General features: G+C 33.9%; 1 protein-coding gene across 4 annotated transcripts in view; it reads left to right on the forward strand.

Annotated features, from left to right (window-relative positions):
* Positions 1–25,209, forward strand: part of Sema1a (semaphorin 1a) — a 152,435-nt gene that overhangs the window by 78,233 nt on the left and 48,993 nt on the right. For all 4 annotated transcript variants that reach the window (XM_088050144.1, XM_088050141.1, XM_088050143.1 and 1 more), the window contains exon 2: positions 11,643–11,742. In XM_088050144.1, coding sequence (XP_087906270.1) covers positions 11,643–11,742 — 100 coding nt within the window. The remainder of the gene's footprint in view (positions 1–11,642; positions 11,743–25,209) is intronic.

Below are 25,209 nucleotides of genomic sequence, written 5' to 3' on the forward strand. Positions count from 1 at the left end.
TTAGTCGAAAATAAATTAAAAAATTGTTGTCATTTTGTCACACCGGTGACATATGGAATTGTTGACTATTAGTTATTTTGGACGAAATTCGTACTGCCGACTGTTTGGATTTTTGATCCTCTAAGATTTTTTAACATTCTTTACTATTCTTTATTATTTTCTAGGATTTTGTTTTCTTTTTGCTATTAATTTGATTGTGCTTCTAGAACTTAATTTTTGCTTAGTTCTCGAGTCAAAGAGCCTCTGTCGGATGTTTCTTCTTCCCCCTGCAATTATTGAAAGTCTCACTTTCGAAATTAGAAATAACAAAAAAACGCACCGAAACCATAAGACAAAGCTTGCGACAATTATAACTTTCTCCCCCTCGAAAGGTATGTTTTGTGATTTTATGAAGCAACAAAGACAAGTGTTAAGCGGTTCTTTTACGGGTATATCCAGTCCCTTAGCGTCAGAATGTGGCTTTGCGTCAAGTCGCACTTAATTGCGTTGTAAACATGTCTTTAATGCTTTTGTTTATTTACGAGCCGGTAATACAATAATAAATTTGGAGTAAAGCTGCCACTAAAGCAACTAACTGTGTGTGCAGTTCAATGATGCCTGTGCATTGACCGGTTAGATTACATGCAATGTCACTAAATAATGCTGAATTGATTTATTCGTGAAGCGCTTTGCGACAGGCGCTCTGCATAATGGGTGTCATCTGATAGTATTGATGATCCACTCAAAACATGCAAAATGAAATTTAACACCCTTGACAAATTATCAACAGGAATAAAATATTAGCAATGAACAAATTGGCTCGATAAAAAAATGACGCTAGTATGAAAGCTGTGACAATTTTAGCATGCTGCAGGGCAATAATTAATGTGGATACATTATTGTTTCACGAAGAGACAAACAGTATAATTGGTTATATGGCTTTATTCGAACTGTGTGTGTATTCAATAATACTGCGAAAATCAATAAAGCAATGCACACAATTAGGCTAAATAAATAACACAGCGCAAAATATTATAAATTGAGCAAAAATGTCACCGCATAATTTACATTAATCTTCATTAACTTCGCTTATTAATTTCAACATTCGTCTTTCGGCCCCGTAAATTTTAAAGGGAAAGAACACGAAAACTGACTTTGCAACAGTTAAATAACTCCACTCTGAAATTTTAATGTCCTGTTCCGTCCCACATACTCTGAGGGATTGAACACACTGCAACCTGTCCTTTGTTCTTTTTTTCGTCGATTTTTCTCTGAACTCATCTATTTACTTGGATTCCCATTAAAAAGTTATAAACACTTGGATGCTCGACAATACTGAGATGAATTCTCATAAAAATTTGCTTGTAAGATCATTAATTTGGAGCACAGCTTTAATTATTCACTCTTATTTCTTAATTTTAACACTTTTAGAAAACAGCGAACTTTTAAGTAGACGAAAGCCGCTTCATTCATCACTGCGGGAAGTTTTCGAGGAAAAAAAGGCGACAATACGAAACACAAAACAGTTCTTTTTAGACTGGATCGATTTGGAAAAGTTTAGGGAAATATCAGTTTCAGAAACTCTTGGGATTCTACAAATTGCGTTCATGAAGCTTATTAATTTAACTAAGGTTCAAAATCTTTTAAACTGTATTATTGTTTTACAAAATCTTCGATAGATAGTTAACAAAGTGTGTTTTTTTTTCGAAAGATTACTTCATGTTTTTTGGCATGTGACTTCTAAATGACAAGAGATAATAACGTGTTTAAGACCGCGTTACAAAGCAGATATTTCAACCTTCATTATGACGTATTACATTTAAAAATCAAGGATCCAATTTAGGAATTCTCTGCAAAAAAGTATTGAAATATGTTTCTTAAATTTTGTAATTTGGGTAATTTGAATGCTAAAATAGTCAAATTTGGAGTGTATACTATTTCTAAGCCGACCATTATCTGAACTAAATTTCGAAATTATTTATCAAAAAAACACGAATTCTAAAAAATTTTTTTTGGAAAGATTCAAACATTTCGTATATTAAGTTTTGTTAATTTTTGTGTTATAACAATATAATTTTGCGGTGTTACTTACCATTTTTGAGACGACTATTAACTGTATTAAAATCTTCAAATTTTAAACAAGAATTTTAAAAATTTTTATTTTGGGCAGATTAAAAAATTTCTGCCAATTTTATTTCGAAACTTTTGAATTTTTAACGGTAAATCAGTCACATTTGGATGATGCTTCTTTTGAGATGACTATTAGTTGTGCTAAATTTTAAAAGTTTAGAACAAGAAAGAACAATTTGAGAAATTTTTATTTTGAACAGATTAAAAAATTTTTATTTTTATCAATTAAATTTCGTAATTTTGTTAATTTTACATGCAAAATTATTAAAATTTTGAGGTTTAAGACAATAATTAACTGGGCCAAGTTTGAAAATTCCGGAACAGGAAATAATAATTTTAGAAATTTTCATTTTGAATAAATTCAAAAATTTGCGACGTTTTGAGTTTAATTTTGAAACTTTGGTGTTTTAAACTTCGATACAGTCTCAAATTTTGACGAAATACTCGTTTTGAGATGAAAACTATCTATGCCAATTTTTAAAAGTAGAATAAGAAACTAACATTTTGAAATTTTTTATTTTAAGTGGATCCAAAAATTTTCAAAATCTTTTAATTATAATTCGTAATTTTGATAATTTTAATGCTAATTTTATCAAATTTGAAGGTGGTACTGCTATTGAGACGACTATTCACTGTGTCAAATTTCTAAATTTTAGAACAAGAAACAAGAATTTTAAAAATTTTTACTTTGAGCAACTTCAAAAATTTCTTACGTTGTCAGTTTAATTTCGTAACTTTCGTAGTTTTAACGGTAAAACAGTCAAATTTAGATGAGATACTACTTTTGAGATGACCAATAGCTGTGTCAATTTTTAAATTGATTTAAAACTAGAATTTTAAAAAATTTCATCTTGGGTAAATTCAAAAATTTCGAACATCTTTCATTAAATTTCGTAAATTTGATAATTTTAGTGTTAAATTAAATAAATTTAGAGGTGTTACTGCTGTCACTGTGCCCTGTTTGGAAATTTCTAAATAGTAAACAAAAAATTCAGGAAATTGTATTTTGCGATAATTCAAAAATTTGCTACATTTGGAGTTTAATTTTATAGCTCTTGTAGTTTTAACGCTAAAACAATCAAATTTAGACTCTCCCGGCGACTTCTATAGTTCGTTTTAAAGCTTATATATTTACTTTTTTAATGATATATTATAAAACAAAAGTGGACGGAGCGTATTCAAAAAATTCAGAATCAGTTGGCCATTCTACCTTCCACTGCTTGTTCAAAATTTGTTTATTAGTGTCATTTTTAACCTAAAACTTAGAAGAGTGAACAAAGAAAAGCAATTTTGCAGTTTATCTGTTGAACAATTTATCTTCGGCGTGCACATGCTGCTGCAAGCGATTACGTATACATATAAATGGCGCATGTTTCCACCCTAAATATTCGTTCTTGTGTTAATTATGTTACAATACCATTAGCTGCCCAATTTAAATTTCCAACTGTCATTGTCCGAATACCTATTCATTATGGTAAGCGCAACCCGGAAGGCCACCATAGACACTAATGGAGCCAACATCCAGCAACAAAAACCCTACTTTCCACCCCATCCTATTTTGTCAGCGTTAATCGGTCTCGGTTGTTATTAGTGATATTAATAACGCACTCATGACAGCCGGATTACGAGCAATTTATTTCCGTGTACGCATTTAATTTTTGGGTGATGTGGGAAGAAGCGTTTTTATTGAGTGCCGGACCCATTCACACATCTGCGGCAAATCAGGAAAAGATGAAGGGGCGGCGGCAGCCGCCACTGAAACAACGAAATCGGACGGACGAGCTTTCCAGGCATTAGCCGTCGTTCAGACAGGTTTAATAATGATCCGTTAACCCGCGCATTTATCACGCGCCAAACCACGACCAATTATTCAAGAGGATGACTGCATGGGGCTCTAACTTCGCTCAACTTTCCGACGCAATTCAGATTTATTGCGTCGGTGTACAAGGCCGCAAAAATTTTGACCGTCGAAACTGAATTTATTTAGAGGTAACGAGCTGGAAACTCATTTCAAAATTATGTTCGCCGTTTTTCACGACAATTATTGTTTTCGGTTTGATCGATCGGGAAGAGGGAGGCGCCTTCACTGCACTAGAAAAAGCTGCCAAGTCGCTCCAGAAAAAACACATTGAAATCGGATTATATAGTATTGCTTGGGTGTTACAATAGATTGATTGCCTGCCAACAACTCGCTAAAGATTGATGCGATGAAAGTGAAGCAACGGAAGTGAAAGGGAAAAAAGCTGGATTAAAATACTTTTAGTTGCTGGGGCTATTATGGCCATGCATGAACGCTCCACTTGCGCTGGTACACACCGAGAAAAAGATCGCCCGGCGCATCCACCAATTTTGAACACCATCTTAACTAATTGTAACTGAGTAAACTTAAACCACGGTGACAATTTTTTTTTATTGGTAGCCCTGCCAATAATTTAGACATGGTGACAACTACCAACCTGAAAAAAAAATTGCCCGCCGCATCCACCAATTTTGAAATTATCCTAATTTATTGTAACTGAGTGGAATTGAACCAAAGTTACTTTTTTTTTGGTAGTTCTGACAACAAACTTGGAAAAAATGCCCGGCGCATAGACCAATTTTGAACATCATCTTAACTAACTGTAACTGAGTAGACTTGAACCACAATGACAATTTTTTTATTGGTAGCCTTGGCAATAATTTAGACATGATGACTACTATTAACTCATTATAACTAAGTAAAAGGAGTTGAATAAAAGTTTCAATTTATTTTTATTGGTAGCCTTGGCAATAATTCGGTCATGATCATAACCGCCAACCTGAAAAAATTTATGGCAGCCTCTCCCGGCGCCTCCGCCAAAATTAAAACTAGTCTAAATGCAAATTATGACTCGGCAGTGATTTCTTACATTTACATACGTGATGTTTTTCTTTACTCGAGCCCACAAAGCGTAAATTAATATTACCCTTATCATGAATAATTTTGTAACACGGATAAAAACTTTTAGCACAGGAAATTAATCGCGAGTCTGAACATATTCAACTGGACAAATGAAACTTGCAAAAAATTTAATAAGTAGAAGCTACAGCTTTTGTAGTATCCCTGTGCAATTTATAATTCCGCTGTGGATCTGGAGGGTCGTGGTGCGCAAACGGGTAGATTTTATCTCATAATTACGTATACCACCTCACAAATTGTTGATGCTTATCAATGAATATGACGTCACGTACACTTGTGTTAACGCCTTATTTTTTTTATCTCGTTTTAATTTTGCAAAGGGCTGATAAGGGTGGAAATTTTGTGGTCACGGAACTGGAGAAACCTGAAATTTAATGGTATTTACAGTTGCAGACTTTTTACTTTTGATGAGTAAATGAACGGATTGTTAATTGTGTTAGTCTTTTTACAACGTGAACCTACCTAAACAAAGGTAATTATTACAAATAACATACTTTTGCTTCCAGGTCCAATTTGCTTTGACTGTTATTATTTTTTTAGCACAGGATTAAATATCTCCTTAAAACTGCGATGTGATAAAAAGGAGAATGACGTAAATTAGATTTAATTACAGTCGCTGTAACGTAAATTCTTTAGATGTTTTACTGCCGGCCGGTCCCAAATTACATTTTAATGAGCGTCTGATTTTGAGAAAAAATTTCCAAGAGATTTCAATTCCGAACAAAAATGATACACACATGTTTCTGTTCAGTCGCAGACGTCTTTAATTGTGATGAATGGAATGTTTTTGGATTGTTCGTGAACAAAGTCGCAGAACTTCATTAGCGTCTTTCTTTATTGAGTTAACTAAGATTAGTTGAGAAGAGACATTAGGGGAAGTATGGAAACTGAATGAAATGACGAGGAAAAAATTCTGTTGTCACTGGCAGTCTCTCTGAACGCGTTTTCGAGCTTATAAATTTAATTATTGTTATAATTGTTGGCGCCACCGCTAGAATCGAGATGGAAGGTTTCAAGCGGGCTTGCGCTATGAGCGTTTCGCGACAGTGCCGTACATGATTTATATATAACTAAAACGCCTGACAACGAGCCGCCAAATTCGAATCTGCTCATCTCGCAGGCGCGGCACGATCTTTTCTTTTGCATCGTTAACTCTTCGCCTGCATTTGAGGACATCAACAAAATTGTAAAATCCCTCGCAGCACTCGGCAGACCACGTGCCAAGCGTTGAAATTTCATATCCCAATTCGTTTCTTTGTGACTGTTGGTTATTTATTTAAGTAAATTAAAATGGCGGTCGTTTCCTGTTTGTTGTCGCATATGGACCCTGGGATTGTTTTTCGTGAAACGATTGCTCCAAGCGCAATTTGTTATGGTAAAGCGTCAGGGTTTTGGGGATTCGGTAATCAAATCTGGAGCCTTGTATAGAGAGGACGCGTTTTGTGCCTTGAGGAGAAAGTGTAGTTGTCGCGCCAGGACTGTTATTTGTCACAATGATTGAAGCAGCTTTCCAGGATATACAACATGTCCTCAGAGCTATTGCGGCGATTAATCACTCGGGCAATTTCATTTCAGGTTGCTACTTTGCGCTCTCCATTCTGCTAAAGTTGTTCACATCGCCTTTTTGCGTTTACTTTGCGATTATTAAATTGCAGATTAGGAGAGAGTTTTGTAATTAATAGGCAAGAATCGATTGTGACGTCGACCATCATCATCAAGTTGTGAAATGGTCTCATCTTACTCAAAATTTCTGTACTTTTGCAAAGTTGATATTTGTAACGGGAATAGTGATGTCGCAAAATTTTGTAGTTTGAGCGAGAAAACTGTTCGAGTTCCAGATTTTTTGTGGATAGCGTGGAAAATTTTCATGATTTCAAAATAAATATTTCTAAAAATGCTCCTTCTTGCTTTATAATCTTTTGAATTTAGTGGAATTTTAATAAGTATAAGTAAGGTAGTAGTTTACCATAATTTTATTGTTATATCGATAAAACTTTCAGAGTTATAGAATTTTTTGCGAGATAGTGGAAATTTTTGGTTCGTCTTCAAAATGAAAATTTCTAAAAATGTTCTTTCTTGCTTTGTATTTTTGGAATTTATTGGAGTTAATAATCATAAGTAAAGTACTAACTCACCAAAATTTTGTTGTTATATCATTAAAACTTCCAGCGTTACAGAATTTTTTGCAAAATTCTGGAAATTTTTTGCAAAATTCTGGAAATTTTTAGTTTGTCTACATAGATATATAGAATTTTTTGCGCGATAGTGGAAATTTTTGGTTCGTCTTCAAAATAAAAATTTCTAAAAATGTTCTTTCTTGCTTTGTATTTTTGGAATTTATTGGAGTTAATAATCATAAGTAAAGTACTAACTCACCAAAATTTTATTGTTATATCATTAAAACTTCTAGCGTTACAGAATTTTTTGCAAAATTCTGGAAATTTTTAGTTTGTCTTCAAAATAATTTTTTTATCAATGCTCCTTCTTGCTCTATATTTTTGAAGTCTAGTGGAGTTAATAAACATATGTAAAGTCAAGAAGTAGCTCACCAAAATTTCATTGTTATATAGATAAATGTTTCAGAGGGATAGATTTTTTTGGGAAAAACTGAAATTTTTTGATAGTCTTCAAAATAAAAAATTCAGAATGCGTATTTTTGATTAGGGCAATTTCATTTCAGGTTGCTACTTTGCGCTCTCCATTCTGCTAAAGTTGTTCACATCGCCTTTTTGCGTTGACTTTGCGATTATTAAATTGGAGATTAGAAGAGAGTCGTGTAATTAATAGACAAGAATCGATTGTGACGTGGGCCATCATCATCAAGAAATAAAATTTATCTCGACTCGTCTCTTGATGACTTTGTCGTTTATGGAAGCGATGTAATCAACCGCCATAAATTGCAGTTTTTACTTTAAGAGAACGTAACAAATAAATTCCCCGTTTCAGTTGACAATGATACCCGTGCTGAAGAATTGCATCATTTTGTTTACAAATGGTCGAGTCGAGTGCTGGTAAATCCCCTGTGAAATGTGAATCGGACCCATGGATCTTATTAACAATACAACAGAGCGGCTACTACAGAGTGGTCTCTCAAAACCCCCATAAACTCAAAGATGGTGTTAAATTCATCGTACTGAGATATTACGGCACATATTCAAGAAGCAATCTCAGTTCTTGTCCGACAAGCCATCTTATTCCTATTGCCGTCACATTGAGGTGGTCGTAGCAGCCGCAATTCTCCATCGAGCTTTTTACAATCCTGGATGGCAATCGGATATTTGAAATTTCTCAATATGCTTCTTCTATCACGAGCCACGCTCTTCGCATAGCAATGGCACATGTTTTATATTCCGTGGGCTTTATAATATTTATGTACTCCATGTTGGCGCTTTTCTTCACCTACTTTCCATCAGATATGCGCTATTGCGCGCCTATTGCTAATTTAAATCGACGACAGCCAAAGAGACGCTTGTTTAAAATTTATCAGAGATGGTATAAAGATCAAAAGAGGTTTTGTTATGACACAAGTTTTATTTTATTCAGCGAGGGCTGTGGTAGCGTGAAATGGAGGCCCTTGATTTATTACGGGCCGTTACTTCTTCAGTGGCTATACACATCGGCGGGTTTGTCTCAAAATGAAATTTTTAATTTGTTTTATTGCAATCAGGTTTTGTCGCAACTTCAGGAATTTGACGATAGTCATAAAATGAACATAACAAGTCAGTGGTCTTAGGAAAACTAAGAGAAACTATTGGAGGGCACGATAACGAATGATATTAATTGTAGATGGGTGATAAGGTGGTATTAATTAACGCAGCAACAGCCAATGAATTGTTTTTTTTTTGTAGATTATTTACCTACAGTTGGGTATATCAAGCCAATGAAAAGTCTCACTTCAAATAGCGCTCGTATTGGTTTTGTGCGTTTTTGTTACTAAAACTGCGTTGATAAAGATAAGGCGGGGTAGCGAATTAATTGGTTGTTTCTTATCTCTTTGTGGGGATATGGTCGGTTTAAAAAAGTTCTAAAATGGCCTCTTTTTACTCAAAATGTTTGTACCTACTTTAATGTATCAAAAATTCGTGGTTTAAGCGAGAAAACTGCTCGAGTTGCAAGTTTTTGTGGATGGCGTGGAAATTTTTCATGGTATTCAAAATTTTTAAAAAGGCTTTTTCTTGTTCTATATTTTTAGAATTTAGTGGAATTAACAAGCATAAGTAAAGTAGTATACTCAGCAAAATTTTATTGTTTTATCGATAAAACTTTCAGAGTTACAGATTTTTTTGGAAAATACTGAAATTTTTTTGATTAGTCGTCACAAAAGGATTCCTAAAAATGCTCCTGCTTGCTTTATATCTTTGGCAGTTAGTGGAGTAAGTAAAGTAGTAACTCAGCAAAATTTCATTCATATATCGATAAAACTTCCAGAGTTACATAATTTTTACGAAATACTGGAACTTTTTTGTTAGTCGTCAAAATAAAAAAATTTAAAAATGCTTTTTCTTGCTCTATATTTTTGGAATTTAGTGGTGTGAATAAGCATAAGTAAAGTAGTGGCTCACCAAAATTTCATTGTTATATCCATAAGACTTCCGGATTTACAGAATTCTTTGCGAATACTGGAAATTGTTGGTTAGTCTTTAAAATAATTTTTTTTAAAAATGCTCTACATTTTGAAAATTTGGTGGAGTTAATAAGCATAAGTCAAGGAGTAGCTCACTAAAATTTCATTGTTATATCGACAAAACTTTCGTACTTACAGATTTTTTTGGGAAATACTGAAATTTTTTTGTTGGTCGTCAAAATAAAAATTTCTAAAAAAAATTTTTCTTGCTCTATTTTTTTGGAATTTATTGGAATTAATAAGCATAAATCAAGTAATAGCTCACCAAAATCTCATAGTTATATCGACAAAACTTCCAGAGTTACAGAATTTTTTGGAAAATGTTGGAAATTTTTGGTTAATCTCCAAAGTAAAAATTTTTATAAATGCTTTTTCCTGCTCTATATTTTTGAAATTTAGTGGAATCAATAAGCGAAAGTCAAGTAGTCATGCGCCTAAACTTCATTGTTTTAGTGATAAAACTTTTTTTAATTCTTTTGGTCAATACTGGAAATTTTTGGTTAGTGTTTAAAATAAAAATTTCTAAAAATGCTTTTTTTTGCTGTCCATGTTTGGAATTTAGTGGAGTTAATAATCATATGTAAAGCAGTAGCACACCAAAATTTCATTGTTATATAAATAAAACTTCTGGAGTTACAGATTTTTTTAAGAATTATTATAAATTTTTGATAAGTTTTTAAAATGAAAATTTTGAGACATTGTTTTTATTTTATACATATACTTTTGGAAGCGATGGAAATTTTTACTTCGTCTTCAAAACGAAAGGTTTTAAATATTGTTTTTCTTCCTTTACTCTTTTGGAATTTTGTGGAATTAATAAGCATAACTAGAGTAATGACACGCCAACATTTCATTGTTACATCAAAAAACCTTCCAGAGTTACAGAATTTTTTGGGAAATACTGGAAATTTTTTGTCGGTCTGAAAATGAAAAAGTAATTACTATTTAACAAGTTTCATTGCATTACAGAGAAAATTACTATTAAAATTTGCCTAATGGGGCGTTCTTAAATCTATCGGTCGTGAAGTTATTTTGATTCCCTGATTGTACATTTTTAAATTTCTCCGCCAAGTTTAACTTTTTTATTTACACTTTAGGTTGAAATTCGGTTTAAACCAGCCATTTAGTCCGCCCAAAACCCGTCAGTTTAAAACTTTTCAAATAACCGTCATTTTAAAAAACTTGCTTTTTATAATTCCGGCGGCGCGGCGCGGCGCCATCCAATGCACCTAAATTAAATCGTTGAATACGGCAATCTGGCAAAAAATGAGGCTTTATTTTGTCATTTGCAATAGAATAAATTCGATGATTTAACCCTTTAGAATGAAAATCGCGGCATGGCAGGTGTCCAGCAACATAAATTGTTTCAGTTGTATTTTTTAGTTGAGCGCGCCATCACCTCTGGCCATCATTAATCACCTAGCTCCGGGCGTTCGTACCGGAAACTATTGAGTTGCCCCGGAATGAAAAAGCTGAATCTTGCTAACTTGGTAGGTTTTTACAATATAAGTTTACTTAATCCCCCGAAAATGGAATGACGTTGAAAGAAAGTTGGGAACGATGTGCTGATTCAGGCGACTACACGAAGAAACATGAAATATAAGTTCCGGTACGGTTTTTCCGTTTGTTTTGGCAGGTTGCGGTGACTGAAATATTTGTGTTTTAATCACGCTGAGGGGTGAGAAAGGACACACACGTTCATTTAACTCTGGTGTTTAATTAGTACGAATGCGGGCGACAATATTAAAAGGTTGAATACATATCAAGTTGAATGTTCGTTGGACTGAGTTAAATTTATAATGGTGGTACGTTGTGTAAACTATCGTTTCGGAATTATAAACCGTTTTTGTTTCAATTAGCGTTTCGACGCGTCGCCGGTTCCGCCCGTTTGTATATGTTAGTTTTTGTTGAATTTCTGCTCTACTTCGTCCAGTTGAGGATTTTACCTCATGAATGTTTTGTTGTTCACAGGAGCGGAAGACGACGTGCACCACTTCATGGGGAATGATACTCGCACCGACTACTTCCGTTTGATGCTGCGAGATGGCGACTCGTTGCTAGTTGGAGGAAGGTAAGTGGAAACATGGCGCATCCATCCTCCGGATATTGTTTCTTGATGGTCTCGTGCCACTTTGATGTTTGTTCTTAATGACTTTGACCACACGACTGGAATTTATCGGAAACCTTTTACTGCGCTGTCTGCCTTCTTTTCGCGGTAAACCTTTAGACGTTACGCTCACTTTACTTGCTTTAACACATTTCATTGCTCAAAAACTGCACGTTGATTTTGCTTCGTCTGCTCGATTTTTTTCGAGTAAAAGATGTGGCTCAGTTCCCACGCAAATTTTGGTTCTGAGGAAATTGCCAAAGTTATAACTAAGGAAAAATTGTACCTTTCCAATGTTTAGGGGGATAAATAAATAAATAAAATCAGCCGTCAAAGTGAAACGCGAGAGATAGGAGCCCGCCTGAAAAACAACGTTCGCAAAAGTAATAAATAAAACCTTCAACAAATATTATGGCAGCTCGGAAAAGTAACTTCGAATATTACTTTCGCTGTTTGAAGAGTGTCCGCCGAAGGATCCGGGGGCTTTAACTATCAAAAACAACCCCCAAAGTCTTGATAAACGTCCGCGTAATTAATGCTCAGGTGGATTATAACTTCCAGAGTTACAGATTTTTTTGCGAAATACTGGAAATTTTTGAATAGTCTTCAAAATAAAAATTTCTGAAAATGCTTTATTGCTCTATATTTTTGGAATTTAGTGGAGTTAATAAGTATAAGTAAGGTAGTTGTTTACCAAACTTTCATTGTTATATCGGCAAAACTTACCGAGTTACAGATTTTTTTGGGAAATACTGAATTTTTTTGTTAGTCGCCAAAGTAACAATTTCTAAACATTCTCTTCTTTGCTCTATCTTTTTGGAATTTAGCGGAATTTATAAGCGTAAGTTAAGTAGTTGTTCTCCAAACTTTCATTGATATATCAATAAAATTTCCAGAGTTACAGATTTTTTTGCGAAATAGTGGAAATTTTTGGTTAACTTTAAAAATAAAAATGCTCTTGCTTTTTTTTGTGGAGTTAATAAGCATAAGTAAGGTACTAGTTCACCAAAATTTCATTGTTATATCAAACGTTATATAATTTTTTTTTAAAATACTGGAAATTTCAGCATAAAAATTTCTTAAAATGCTCCTTTTTGCTTTATATTTTTGGAATTTAGTGGACCTAATAAGCATAAATAAAGTAGTAGCTCTATAAAATTTCAATGTTATATGGATAAAACTTCCAGGGTTACAAAAGAATAGTGGAAATTTTTGGTTAGTTATCAAAATAAAAGTTTCTGAAAATGCTCTTTCTACCTCTATATTTTTGGAATTTAGTGGAGTTAATAAGCATAAGTAAAGTAGTAGTTCTCCAGAATTTTATTGTTTAAACCTTTTACTGTGCTTATCTGTCTTCTTTTCGCGGTGAACCTTCAGACGTTACGCTCAGTTTACTTGCTTTTACACATTTCATTGCTCAAAAACAGTGTGGATTTTGCTTCGTCTGTTAGATTTTTTTGGTAGAGGATGTAGCTCAGTTTTCACGCAAATTTAGGTCCTAGGGAAATTGCTAAAGTTATAACCAATGACGATCTGGAAAATTGTACCTTTCCATTGTTTAGAAGGATAAAATTAAAATCAGCCGTCAAAGTGAAACGCGAGAGATACGAACAACATTCGCAAAGTAGGAATAAATAACACCTTCAACAAATATTATGGCAGCTCAGAAAAGTAACTTCGAATATTACTTTCGCTGTTTGAAGAGCACCCGCTGAAGGCTTTAACTATCAAAAACAACCCCCAAAGTCTTGATAAACGTCCGCGTATGGATATTAATGCTCAGGTGGATTATAAGGCGTTATGGGATCTGAGAGTGCCCGCCTAAATCTTCATTCCTTACTTAATGTCCTCTGATAACAACATACCTCCTTGCTTTATGCTTAAATACATTTCACACACTCGAGGCCACCATAAACTGTAAGTGCACGAATGTGTTTTGGTGATTGTGATAATTTACACATATCCCACCTAACTTACATCGGGTCTCAAGGGTCGCCCACGTCTTCACTATACGACTTAACTCCTGTGGAAAAACACATCCGACCGAGAACACCTGATTTATTATCGTGTCATAGCCGATGGAACTGTAAAACTGCCGTGTAAACAGAACCGGGGAGATCGATATGTTCGGGGAAAACCATTCTCAATCATTTTTAAACACTCTGTAGATGACCGGGCTCAAAGCGAAACATGATGGCGCTATTGTTACTGCTTGCTGAGCATCACAAAAGCTCGGAGGAGGAGCGAATGTGTCGCATAATGACACGATTTATCTCCGATCAAACAATGTTTTCCATTCCGAGCGTGTTGATTTTCTTTGTGGGCATTAAGGTGCGCCGTAAAAACAAATTCCGGAACGCATTCATTTCGTATTAACTATTTTTTGAGAAGTTCGTCGGAGCCGCCGCAACTTCTCTTCTGACGGTACAAACAATTTATGGCGGCGCTGCTAGGAAATTTGCTCACAAATCTTGTAGATCTCCGTGTAACATTATTTGAATATTTCTAGAATAAAAGGGGCAGGAAGTTTCTAACAAGGCAATTCATTCGATCGTAAACTCCTCCACTTTCAAGGATAGTGAAGAAAATCGATAAATGCAAGTAATTTGGGAAAATTTCAGATGCTTTGGTGAATAGTTTCGAACCACAGTCATCTCTGGTATTAATAAAACATCAGACGCTGAATAGTTCTTTTACTTTCATTATAAACTCGGAAGCGAGCACAAAGATGGCAGCAACTATTAAAGGACCAGTGTAGAAAAGCATATTGCTAGAAAGTTGTTCGAGCATTTCAGCAAGAAATTCACGTTTGCTTTATGCTGAACAAGTTCTGCTCCAATTTGTGCTGATAGGAGGCAGTTAAAGCTTTTTATGGCGTTTAGTTAAGGTCACGATGAATATTCATTTAATCAAGTAGTCGGGCGAGGAATTTTTCTGAATAAACTTCATATTGGCGATTTATACAACGTGTTTATAAATAGGGCCTTGCCATCAAGGGTGGCTCTGGATAAAACTATGTTCCATTTTTGTAAAAACGTTACTTCTGCTAATATTTGGTTATTCTACAACAGTAAGATTTGATTGCTTTACTACTTTACACATGTTTATGTACTGTGCTAAATTAAATTATTTTACTAGGAGAAATATATTTTTTTGAATTTCTAGATTTCTTCTTAATCTTATAAATTTGGCAATTTTGACTCAAATAAAAATTGTAATTTAGCACAGTTATTGCCAACGGTCTAAAGTTAAGTAGAAAAAATCTGGAAATTTTTAAGTTGTTCCGAAAAAAAAATTCTAAAAATTATATTTTTTGTTCTAAAATATTGTAATTTAGCACAATACATAAACAAGTCGTAACTTTGGCTGATCTTACTATTTTAGAATCAAAATGGTCAGAATTTAAAAGAAAATGCTTGAAATTTTTCGTCTATCCATAAATTAAAATTTTTTAAAAAGTCACATTTAGGTTCTAAAACTTTGCAACTTAGCACAGTTATTAAACCACATAAAAGAGTGCCGACTCCAAATTCTACTGTTTCGGAACCACAATTGCGAAAGTTATAAGATTTAGCTGATAAAGTCTTGAAAGTTTTAAAATTTTCCAACTATTTTATTTTTCGTACCAAAATATTGGAATTTAGCACAGTACATAAATACGTCCAAAGTAGTACCTGTGTCAAATCTTAATATTTTAGAATCAAAATTCTCAAAACCACAACATTTAATAAAAATGGTTGAAATTTTTGTTCGACTATAAAATGAAAATTTCTAAACATTCACATTCATGTTCTAAAATTTTGTAACTTAGCACAGTTATTAAACCACACTGAAGTAGTGCCGACTCCAAATTTTACTGTTTTAGGATTAAAATTGCAAATTTTACAAGATTAAGTTGAAAAAGTCTGGAACTTTTTAGATTGCTCTGTAAAAAAAAATCTAAAAATTCTATTTCTCGTTCAAAAATATTGAAATTCAGCACAATACCAGTACAAACAAGTCAAAAGTAGTAACTGGCAAATCTTACTAATTTAGAATAAAAATTGCCAAAGTGACAGATTTTAATTAAAATTTTTATTTCTTGTACTGAAACATTCTCCATATTTTTAATACACAGTTTTCATTCTTCAGATTTAAATTGTTGGCTCTTTGAGAAAATTTTAAATTTTTTACACTTTGAGCTTTTGGAAGGATTTCTTTCTCAATTTCATGTTTTCTGTACTGTGAGAATGTTTAAAAAAATCTCTTAATTATCCAGCGCAGACAAAAAGCTGCTGCTCCTTTCTACAATAAAACCTTAAAGCACCAACGCGCGAAATTTAAACCTTGAGTGCCAACAAAAAATCTCCATTAAAGCGGTAACTAAATCCTTAAATATTCCCACTGCTAATCTTCATAATTATGATGAAGAGTTCCTCCGCTACTCGGATTTTTTCTACGTCGCGCAAGTTACCTGTCTTTCTATTGGTCTTTGTTTGAGCAAACACAAGTTGATCTTATTTGAAAACTTGACGGATTTATTATAATCTAAGCATTTTGAATATTCCGAGTTTTACTTGTTTTAGTGTTGTGGTACCTATAGAAATAGCAAAGTTTACTTTTAACATTGTGTTAAAGTTAAATACAAAGATTATTAATAGTATAATAACCGAAACGGGATAAGTTAAACACGTCTGTGTATCTGAAACAGAGAAATTTTGCTTCAGTAGCTAAGTTATTCACCGTTAATCTTGCTCGAGAACTTGGGGCAATAATAAAACAACACAACAGGTAATGGTGATACGCCTCCGATACGATCTACTGTGACAGATGGTAACAGGTAAATAATTGGCTATTTTCAAAGTTAAAAGGTGTTGTTAATGCTGAAATACATATATTCGCTCCGATATTATGGTTTTGAGTAAGCAGCTCGATTGAATGGTTGCATGTTTGTGGCGTGGTTTATTAAAGCTATCAACAAACCGCTCACGTATTTTTTAATACGAAACTTTGTTGGAAATTAATTTCTTCATTTTTTTCGAACACGTCCCTATTATTTGTAAAAACTTTCAGGGCAGCACAACGTCGGGTTGCTTGGCAAAAACCTTTAAATACTTGATGCGGCAGAAGTTTTCTGTAATCGAAACGTTATTAGTTCTCCGGTCCTGCTCACATGCTCTGTTTTTTAATGTTACAGCCAAGCTTTCCGAATCACAATTTGTTCGAATTAGGAAGTTTACGAATTAAATTAGTTTTTTTCCATTACCAGAATTAGAATTGATGACTTCGATCTTGTAATATTTCGTTGAGGTAAAATCGATCTTTTGCATCGGTTCACTGGTCATTTAGGAAATTACGCTTCCGAGGATTTCCACTCATTATTTGCTATTGCATCACATAACGATGCATATCTATGTTCGGAATTAAGTCAAGAGACTCCACTGTATAATTGCTTTAGTTGTTCGGGGAACTCGCCGTAATTTCATGGAGAGCAATAATTTCACCTACAACTCCATTTAGATCACAAAGCAGGAGGTTATTTTGCTCGTACAGTTTTCAGGATGCACGTGTTTGTTTATATGGCCGTCTTTATGGGGGTGGATACAAATTTTAATCAAGTGGCGGGTTCTATCATCGGGCTATTTTACGATTAGCCTAATGGGATCCTGCGCTTATCGGAACTAGCAGCCGAAATAGTTTGGTTTTATCCGCTTTACTGTTCAAATTTTGTATTTTTCGCAAGCATGGACTAAAAAAATAATTCTGAAATTTTTTACAAGACAGTTATAGGAATTGTATTTGTGGGATTTAGTAGCCAATTAAACACATTTTTAATGGAAAAGTACTTTATTGACATTACGAACTTCAAAAACTAAACGACTAAACGAAACGTTTGCCCACAATCTCCTTTATAGAAGAAAGTAAAGCAAGCCGTTTAGCTTATTTTGTAACTTAGCACAGTTATTAAACCACATGAAAGTTTCACATTAAATTCTACTCTTTTTGGACCACAATTGTCAAAGTTATAAGATTAAGTAGCAAAAATCTCTACATTTTTAGATTTTCCGAAGAAAAAAATTCTAAAAATTTTATTTCTCGTACTAAAATATTGTAATTTAGCAAGTACATAAACAAATCGAAAATAGCAACTCCGCCAAATTTTACTATTTTAGAATCAAAATTGTCAAAGTCCCAGAATTTAATAGAAAATATTTAGTTGAAAGTTCTGTATGTGCGTAAAATACAAATTTCTAAAAATTCACATTCATGGTCTTAAGTTTTCCAACTTAGCACAGTTATTACACCACTTGGAAGTAGTATATACTTTAAATTCTAAAATGTTCTAAAACTTTGTAACTTAGCAGTTATTAAACCACATGCAAGTAGTACCGACTCTAAACTCTACTGTTTTGGAATCACAATTGCCAAAGTTATAAGATTGAGCAGTAAAAACTTTCCGAAGAAAAAAAATTCTAAAAATTTTTGTTTTCGTACTAAAATGTTGTATTTGTATGTATTTCTAAAAATTCACCTTCATAGTCTAAAATTTTATAACTTAGCACAGTTGTTACACCACTTGGAAGTAGTATATACTTAAAATTCCACAGTTTTTGCATCACAATTCCTAAAGTTATAAAATTAAGAAGAAAAAACCTTGAAATTTTTTAATTCTATTTCTCGCACTAAAATTTTGTAATTTAACACAGTACATAAACAAGTCTAAAGTAGTAACTCTTTCAAATCTTACTATTTTGTAATCAAAATTGTCAAAGCCACAGAAATAAATAGAAAATGTTCGAAATTTTGATTTTATCTGCTTTACTGTTCAAATTCTTCGCAAGCATGAACTAAAAAAAAAATAATTCTAGAAATTTTTACAAGACATTGCATTCTTGGGATGTAATAGCCACGTAAACACATTTTTAAGAGAAAAATACTTTATTGACGTTAGTTAACATTACGAACTTCAAAATACCTCATAAAAAACTAAACTAGACTCTTTTATAGAAGCAGTTTAGCTTTATTTTGACTCTAAATTGAAATAAAAGTGTCAAACTTTTAGAAAAAATGAAATTTTCAAAAATGTAGTGTCAAATTGTGGGTGGGCACTTCACCCGGAAAAACGTGCAATTTCGTTAACCGAAAACTTTATTTCACCCACTGAGAGGTTCCCAATAAATTTTCTTTAGCAGAGCTCTCATGTTTATTGTTGGCCATCAATTTCCTCGTAATAAAAAACGTTGTAACACCGCAGACATGTAGAATTTTCTTACAAAGGTAGTGTCTCTAATATCCTTCCTTGAACTTTCTTTGTGCCTATTTTAACGCGTCTCGTGTAAAAGTAGTCTTTGAATTTTATTTTTGGAAAAGAAGGCGAAGCTATCAAGTTGTTTATTGAATTACATCAACAGTGAGTTAATTATCTCTCCGTGATGATGCAACAGCGTCCGTGTTAATTTTCAGAAGCTATCAGACATTTTCTTTAATAATGCAGTCTAGGTGGTATGCAAGCTTATATAGCTAGCAAATTCTTGAATGGTCCAAATAAGGACGAACCGGAAAAGGAAATTACGCGACCGGACTGAAAACGAGGTAGTTAGCAAAGCTGCAGCGGTAATGCAAATGTGCTGTATTGCAGAAAGCTGGTGCAACAATTTTATTTAAATACCGATCTCAGTAAGTGTTAGTTTAATGTTGTAAATTAAATTAACCCAGTTCTGTACGTGTTATTGTGTCGTTTAATTGCATAGTTCCAAAGTCGTTATTTTCATCTCAGACTTTATGGAAAAAGCTCCAGATGGGATCAATAATAAAGTCGAAGAGCGGCGTTGAAATTTCACTGATTTTTTATAATGTTGCTTTTATTAGACATTACGTGGAGCGATAGGCATCAATTGCCAGTAATAGTCACTTTATCACGTCGTTAAACTCTGTAACATCCATTTAAAAATTTATTAAAAAGAAATTACCACCATTTTTGCGCGCTGCTAAAGTTAACGGCCGGATTTCAGAGTGTTTACTTAAAAGGTTCGGTCACTTTGAGGAACCTGATCTTTGTTAATTGCATTGCCGAACAAGTTTGCGGACGGTTCTTGCTAACTGTGATTAATGGGGTCAATCCGCAACTCCTGTGGATATTTTTGCATACTCCTTACTTATTAAGCGAATGTTAAATCGCGCAATGGCGGCAAGTTTTAATGAACCCTCTTTAGCCACCTAGAATTTGAGGTGGGAATAATACCACAGGAAATGAATCCGCCACCGAATGGCACAGCATCGCGCTTCGTTAAAATCTATTCCATTTAAAGGTGCATCAATTTGAGTGCATCTCGCGGCTAAAGTTTTGAGGGGTTGAGATCGACATCCTGTCGTCATTAAATGTTCACGTTCGGTTTCGGGAGAACAACGTCGATTCGAGTCTCATTAGGTTCCACCAAATGACTTTCAATTAATACACTTTGGGTTCATTGCGACGCTTCGATGCCCATTGTCATTCCCGCACGCAATTTTATACCCTTATCGTCGAATTCGAGAGGATGTCATTTTTGTGTATGCTTAAAAAGTGCTGTCAAATTTGAAGGGATTCCGCTTTGTTCGTTTCGAGAGATTTTTAACAATGTTGAATAATAAATCATGTCGGCGTAATTAAAGTTGCAATGGCAGAGTCTGTGTGAGCAACGAAAATCCTCTTTGCCACTTTTTAGTTACACTTTGTTAATATGAGCGAAATAGAACTTCCCTCAGTTAATTCGTTATCTTTAGAAACAAACGTAGCGAATGGAAATTTACGGTGTTGGCATTCAAATAGGATTTAAAATAGCCCTTTTGGTATATAAAGAAATCCTCAAAGCATCCGTACGTTACATGAAGCACAAAGCTTTAGTATTTGGACTGTTGGTTCTGGAAAAGTAACCGTGGCGGCATTATGTTTCCATGCATACTGAATCTGTCTATGTGTTCAAGCCGCCTTTTGATGTGGCCATCCGGCTTATCAATTTAATTGCGCAAATCTGCTTTCATCGCCGTTTTATTCACTTTTTACTTTGACACCATTTATACCCGCCAAAAGACAAAACGAATCCGAAAACCAATTTTCAAGAACTAGGCCAGGAAAATAAGCACGAATCTCGAAATAATTTGCATGAGGCGGTTTTTTTGTGTGGACCTTCATCTTATTGTTCTATTTCTCGATTCTGAAACTTTCTTTTAATTCGAAAATAACACTATTAGTTATTTTAAATTTCTCCTAGGGAATTATGGATTTTTAATCCGTTAAGATTTTTTAACATTCTCTACCGCATTTTTCAGTATTTTCTAGGATTTTACATAGTTTTCCAGATTTCGAAATTTTTATGTTTATTGTGTTTCTCGAACTCTATTTTTGTTTAGTCTTCGAATCAAAGATAGTCCAGGCAAAATAAGCATGAACCTTGAAATAATTCGCATAAGGCTGATTTTTTGTGTGGACCTTTATTTTATTGTTCTAAACAAATCCCCATTGATAGGTGTGATGCTAAAAAAGTTACGCGGTATGAAAATAATCTTCTTTAGATTGAATTTCTTTGTCTATATTTTCTTCAAGAACTTGATATAGCTTCTGAAGATCCTGAAAGAAATAAAATGAATAATTGTATATCTTAGTTGACAGCTCACACTTAAGCGTTATTTTCATCGAATTTGGGCTAGATGAATCAATTACCCCACAGTGTTCAAAAATTAAATTAATCTATCCGATGTGTTTAAATAAAAATATAGTTCTAACTACCATTTTAAAATATAAAATTGAGTAGTTTGTCTGAAATAGGTGAAGTCACAGTTATGATTATTTCCAAAATGTTACAGTCTAGTCTTTATCACTAATGAGAATTTAATATTTTATTTTAATTTGCGTTTACTGTCCACATTATACTGTAACATTGTTGCAGCAAAAGCAAAAGAATGATTTGAAAGGTGTAAGTACATCTAGGAAGTCAACCTCGCAACAGACTTCCACAAAGTGAAGCCATTTGTTTTTTTACGAACTCTAATGGATTTTACAGTGACAAAATGGTTCATTTTGAATATTTGAATTTGAATATTGGTAATGACCAACTTTATTAGTGGTGATTGTTGCTGAAGACAGACATGAAGACTAAAATAAAGTTTAGAAGGCAGTTAAAACTGTGTCTTTATTTATTTTAAATAAACTAGTGAAAACAAATTGCTTTAATGGGGATGAAAAAGTTAAGTTTTATTTTTCAACAGTATGTGGTAATTGCCGCGGTTCATCTTACCTGAATCTTAGGTAAATGAGTCTGAATTGTACGATTTCAACAAAGTTATCCATAAAGTTCTTCCTGTTCTTTTGAGGACTCTTGAAAACTAGAAGAAGTTCTTGAAGAAAATAAATACCATGAAAAAGAACTTGCAGAAGATTAATTTCATAAGTGCACTCAATGCTTCCTCAATCTAAAAATAGGCACTAAGTTTTATGTTTAGACTGTGGTGCACAAAAGAATAAAATTCTTGAAATTTTGGAAGATACTTTCATATCTCAAAAATGGTAACTCCTACGAAAAATATTACGAAATTTTTTTTGTGGCAAATTTGATAAGATACAATTTTCATAATTAGATATTTACATAACAAGTACGGAAAGTGACCAATTTCGCACGAGTGTAAAAGTAGATGCACGAGGCGCCAGCCGAGTGCAGATATTACACGAGTGCAAGAAAGACACTTTCCGACGAGTTATGTACACTGTTTTTCCTACTACCTTTCATCATCAGGAAGAAACCATAAGTTTCGACAATAGTTCATTTCTTATCTATTCTAAATGTCATTTTTCTACAACCTTATAAAAAAGTGACGTTTGCCACATATTTAGATGGTTCATGTTTTGGTACATCCATTTCCGAAAGTAAAAGTCACTAGTGTGATATGAATATATCCGCACAGACCTGTCAAAACTGATTTGTCAAAAACGACCTAACCAATTCATTTTTATCATTATGCATGTTGTTTTACAGTGAATCGTCTAGATATTTGAGACAAAAATTCAGGAGTTACATTTGTATTTGAAAATAACTGTCAATTTTGACAGGTCTGTGCGGATATATTCATATCACACTAGTGACTTTTACTTACGGAAATGGATGTACGAAAATATCAACTTTCGGAGTCATTTAACCGTGTGGAAAATGTCACTTTCATATGGGATAGTAGGAAAAAGTATTTTCGCCATTGGAATCACCAGTGACAAGATATTTGCTAATATTTGTTTTCTTTAACATTTACCACAGCGTAACTTTTTTAGCAGCCCACCTACAGATAGGGACTTTTTACATTTTGTTTGGAACAATAAAATGAACGTCTACACAAAAAATCAGCCTGATGGGAATTATTTCTAGCTTTTGAAATTTTTATGTCTTGCCTGGACTATAATTTTCTCAATTTGCATTGCTGGCCGAAACTGGGCCGTGGCCGTGAATTTATTGAGCCGAAACGCGACACATTCGCTAATATGAATATGTATTAGCAGCGGCAATAAATGTTGCGTAAAAATACCGAAACTTTAAGAGGGTACATCAATCTTTCCAAAGTCTCGACAAGTTTGAGCAGTTTTATTTATCGCCACGTTTGGGTCAATACAAGCCGCTGTTTTTTCTCATTAAATGTATTGCATGCGCGTCTACAAGATTGAGGATTTAAAATAAAATTTTAATTCGAAACTTGAGTTTGAGTTAGATTGACGTGGCTACAGATCATCTTCCGAGTCCCAAACAATTCCGGGATTTGACAGGGAACATCTTTTATCTCCAAGCTTCGAGAAAGATGCACAATTTGAATATTGGGGTATTTGTGTCTAAACGGTGTCGCATTGCGAGTAGCACGACGAGTAACTAGATAACTATTGAGAAGTTGGAATAGGTATTTGTAAATTAATCCCCCATGGTGATATCATCATAGCTACTATATTCGATAATGTTTGTTTCTGACAGTTATACGACATGATGTAACTAATTAAACCTCCCTTTCCCAAATAAGCGAGTATGTAGCCCTGCCAATTAAGGGGTGTCCTCCCTGTGTCAATTAAATGGGGCGTTAATTAAGCTCCCTATTTATCTCAATACGGTTTTTCCGTACGTAAATAGACTGTTTTAGCTAACACCGGTCGGAAAAATTGAGATAAACACTGTTAACCCCAACGGCTTCTCGAGGTTTCTATATAATTACTGTTGTGATTATTATTTGTACCGGTGTAGTATTTCGGAATTCGCTCGGGACGGTTTTATTAAGATTTAATGACGTGAACGTTCTCATGAACCCCTAGGGATCTTGATGGGGCACTTTGCCCTTACCACACCTAAAAGTAATTTCAGACGGTATGAAGTGTTCACTAATTGCTACAATCGCTACGAAAAAAAAGCGGATGTACATTATCATAATAAACGAAAACGTTATCACCGATTAGGATTATACGTCGTGCTTTCAAGTGTCACCTTTCTTATCAGCAACCTGCCGACGACTGATTGCATTCGTTACAAATGTTTGCAATAAATTTTACGTGTGCGGAAAAAAGGCGCCGAACGAGTTTACAAATCGCTCTTTTAAGTTGGAAATTTGCCTAGATTATCTGATACACCTTTGTTGCTAACTGTGTGAAATTTGCCAGAAAAACGTTTTCCTAATATTGTTTCGTAGGAGTTACCATTTTTGAAATATGAAATTATTTTTCAATATTTCAAGAATCTTATTCTTTTACACAGGTCATCTTTAACCATTTTGTCACTGTAAACTCGATTTTGAAGATGCTGTGAAAAAGAGACAATTCTTGTAAATTTAAAAAATATCAATATATCTTGAAAACGATTAGTTTTTTTTGTTGCAAATCTGATAAAGTACAATTTTTATAATAGGTGTTTTTGCCGTTGGAATCATCAGTGACGAGACATTTGCAAAGAATTGTTTTCTTTGACATTTACCACCGCGTAACTTTTTTTAGCAGCACACCCATCGATGGGGATTTTTGATAATTTGTTTAGAACAATAAAATGGAGGTCCACACAAAAAATCAACCGTATGCGAATTATTCGTACGTTCATGTTTATTTTGCCTGGACTATTAGTAGCCCGGCGCATCCACCATTCTTACAAATAATCGTTAAATTAAACAAGTTAGAAATGAGGTGATTAGAAAGTAAATGATAAGCACCTGATTGAAGGAAATGACTATCAAGTTAAGCCGTTCATGGCAGTCATCCATTTTATCTAGTGAAAAGTCGTTTCTATCCTTTTCGGTGAAGTTTATCGAGTCGTTAAAATCTCGACTGTATATTTTATTTGAAACACCCTAAACCGATTTCAAACACGTTATCGTTCTAAATCATTTCCGTGCAGCATAAAACCTAAAATGTAATTTTTTGTGGAAAGCACTCGGCAGCACATGGCGTTGCTCGATGATATTTTTGCG

This window comes from Gnatocerus cornutus, chromosome 1, assembly GCF_029298725.1.
Source record: "Gnatocerus cornutus isolate USDA-ARS CGAHR chromosome 1, icGnaCorn1.1, whole genome shotgun sequence".
NCBI lineage: Eukaryota > Metazoa > Arthropoda > Insecta > Coleoptera > Tenebrionidae > Gnatocerus > Gnatocerus cornutus.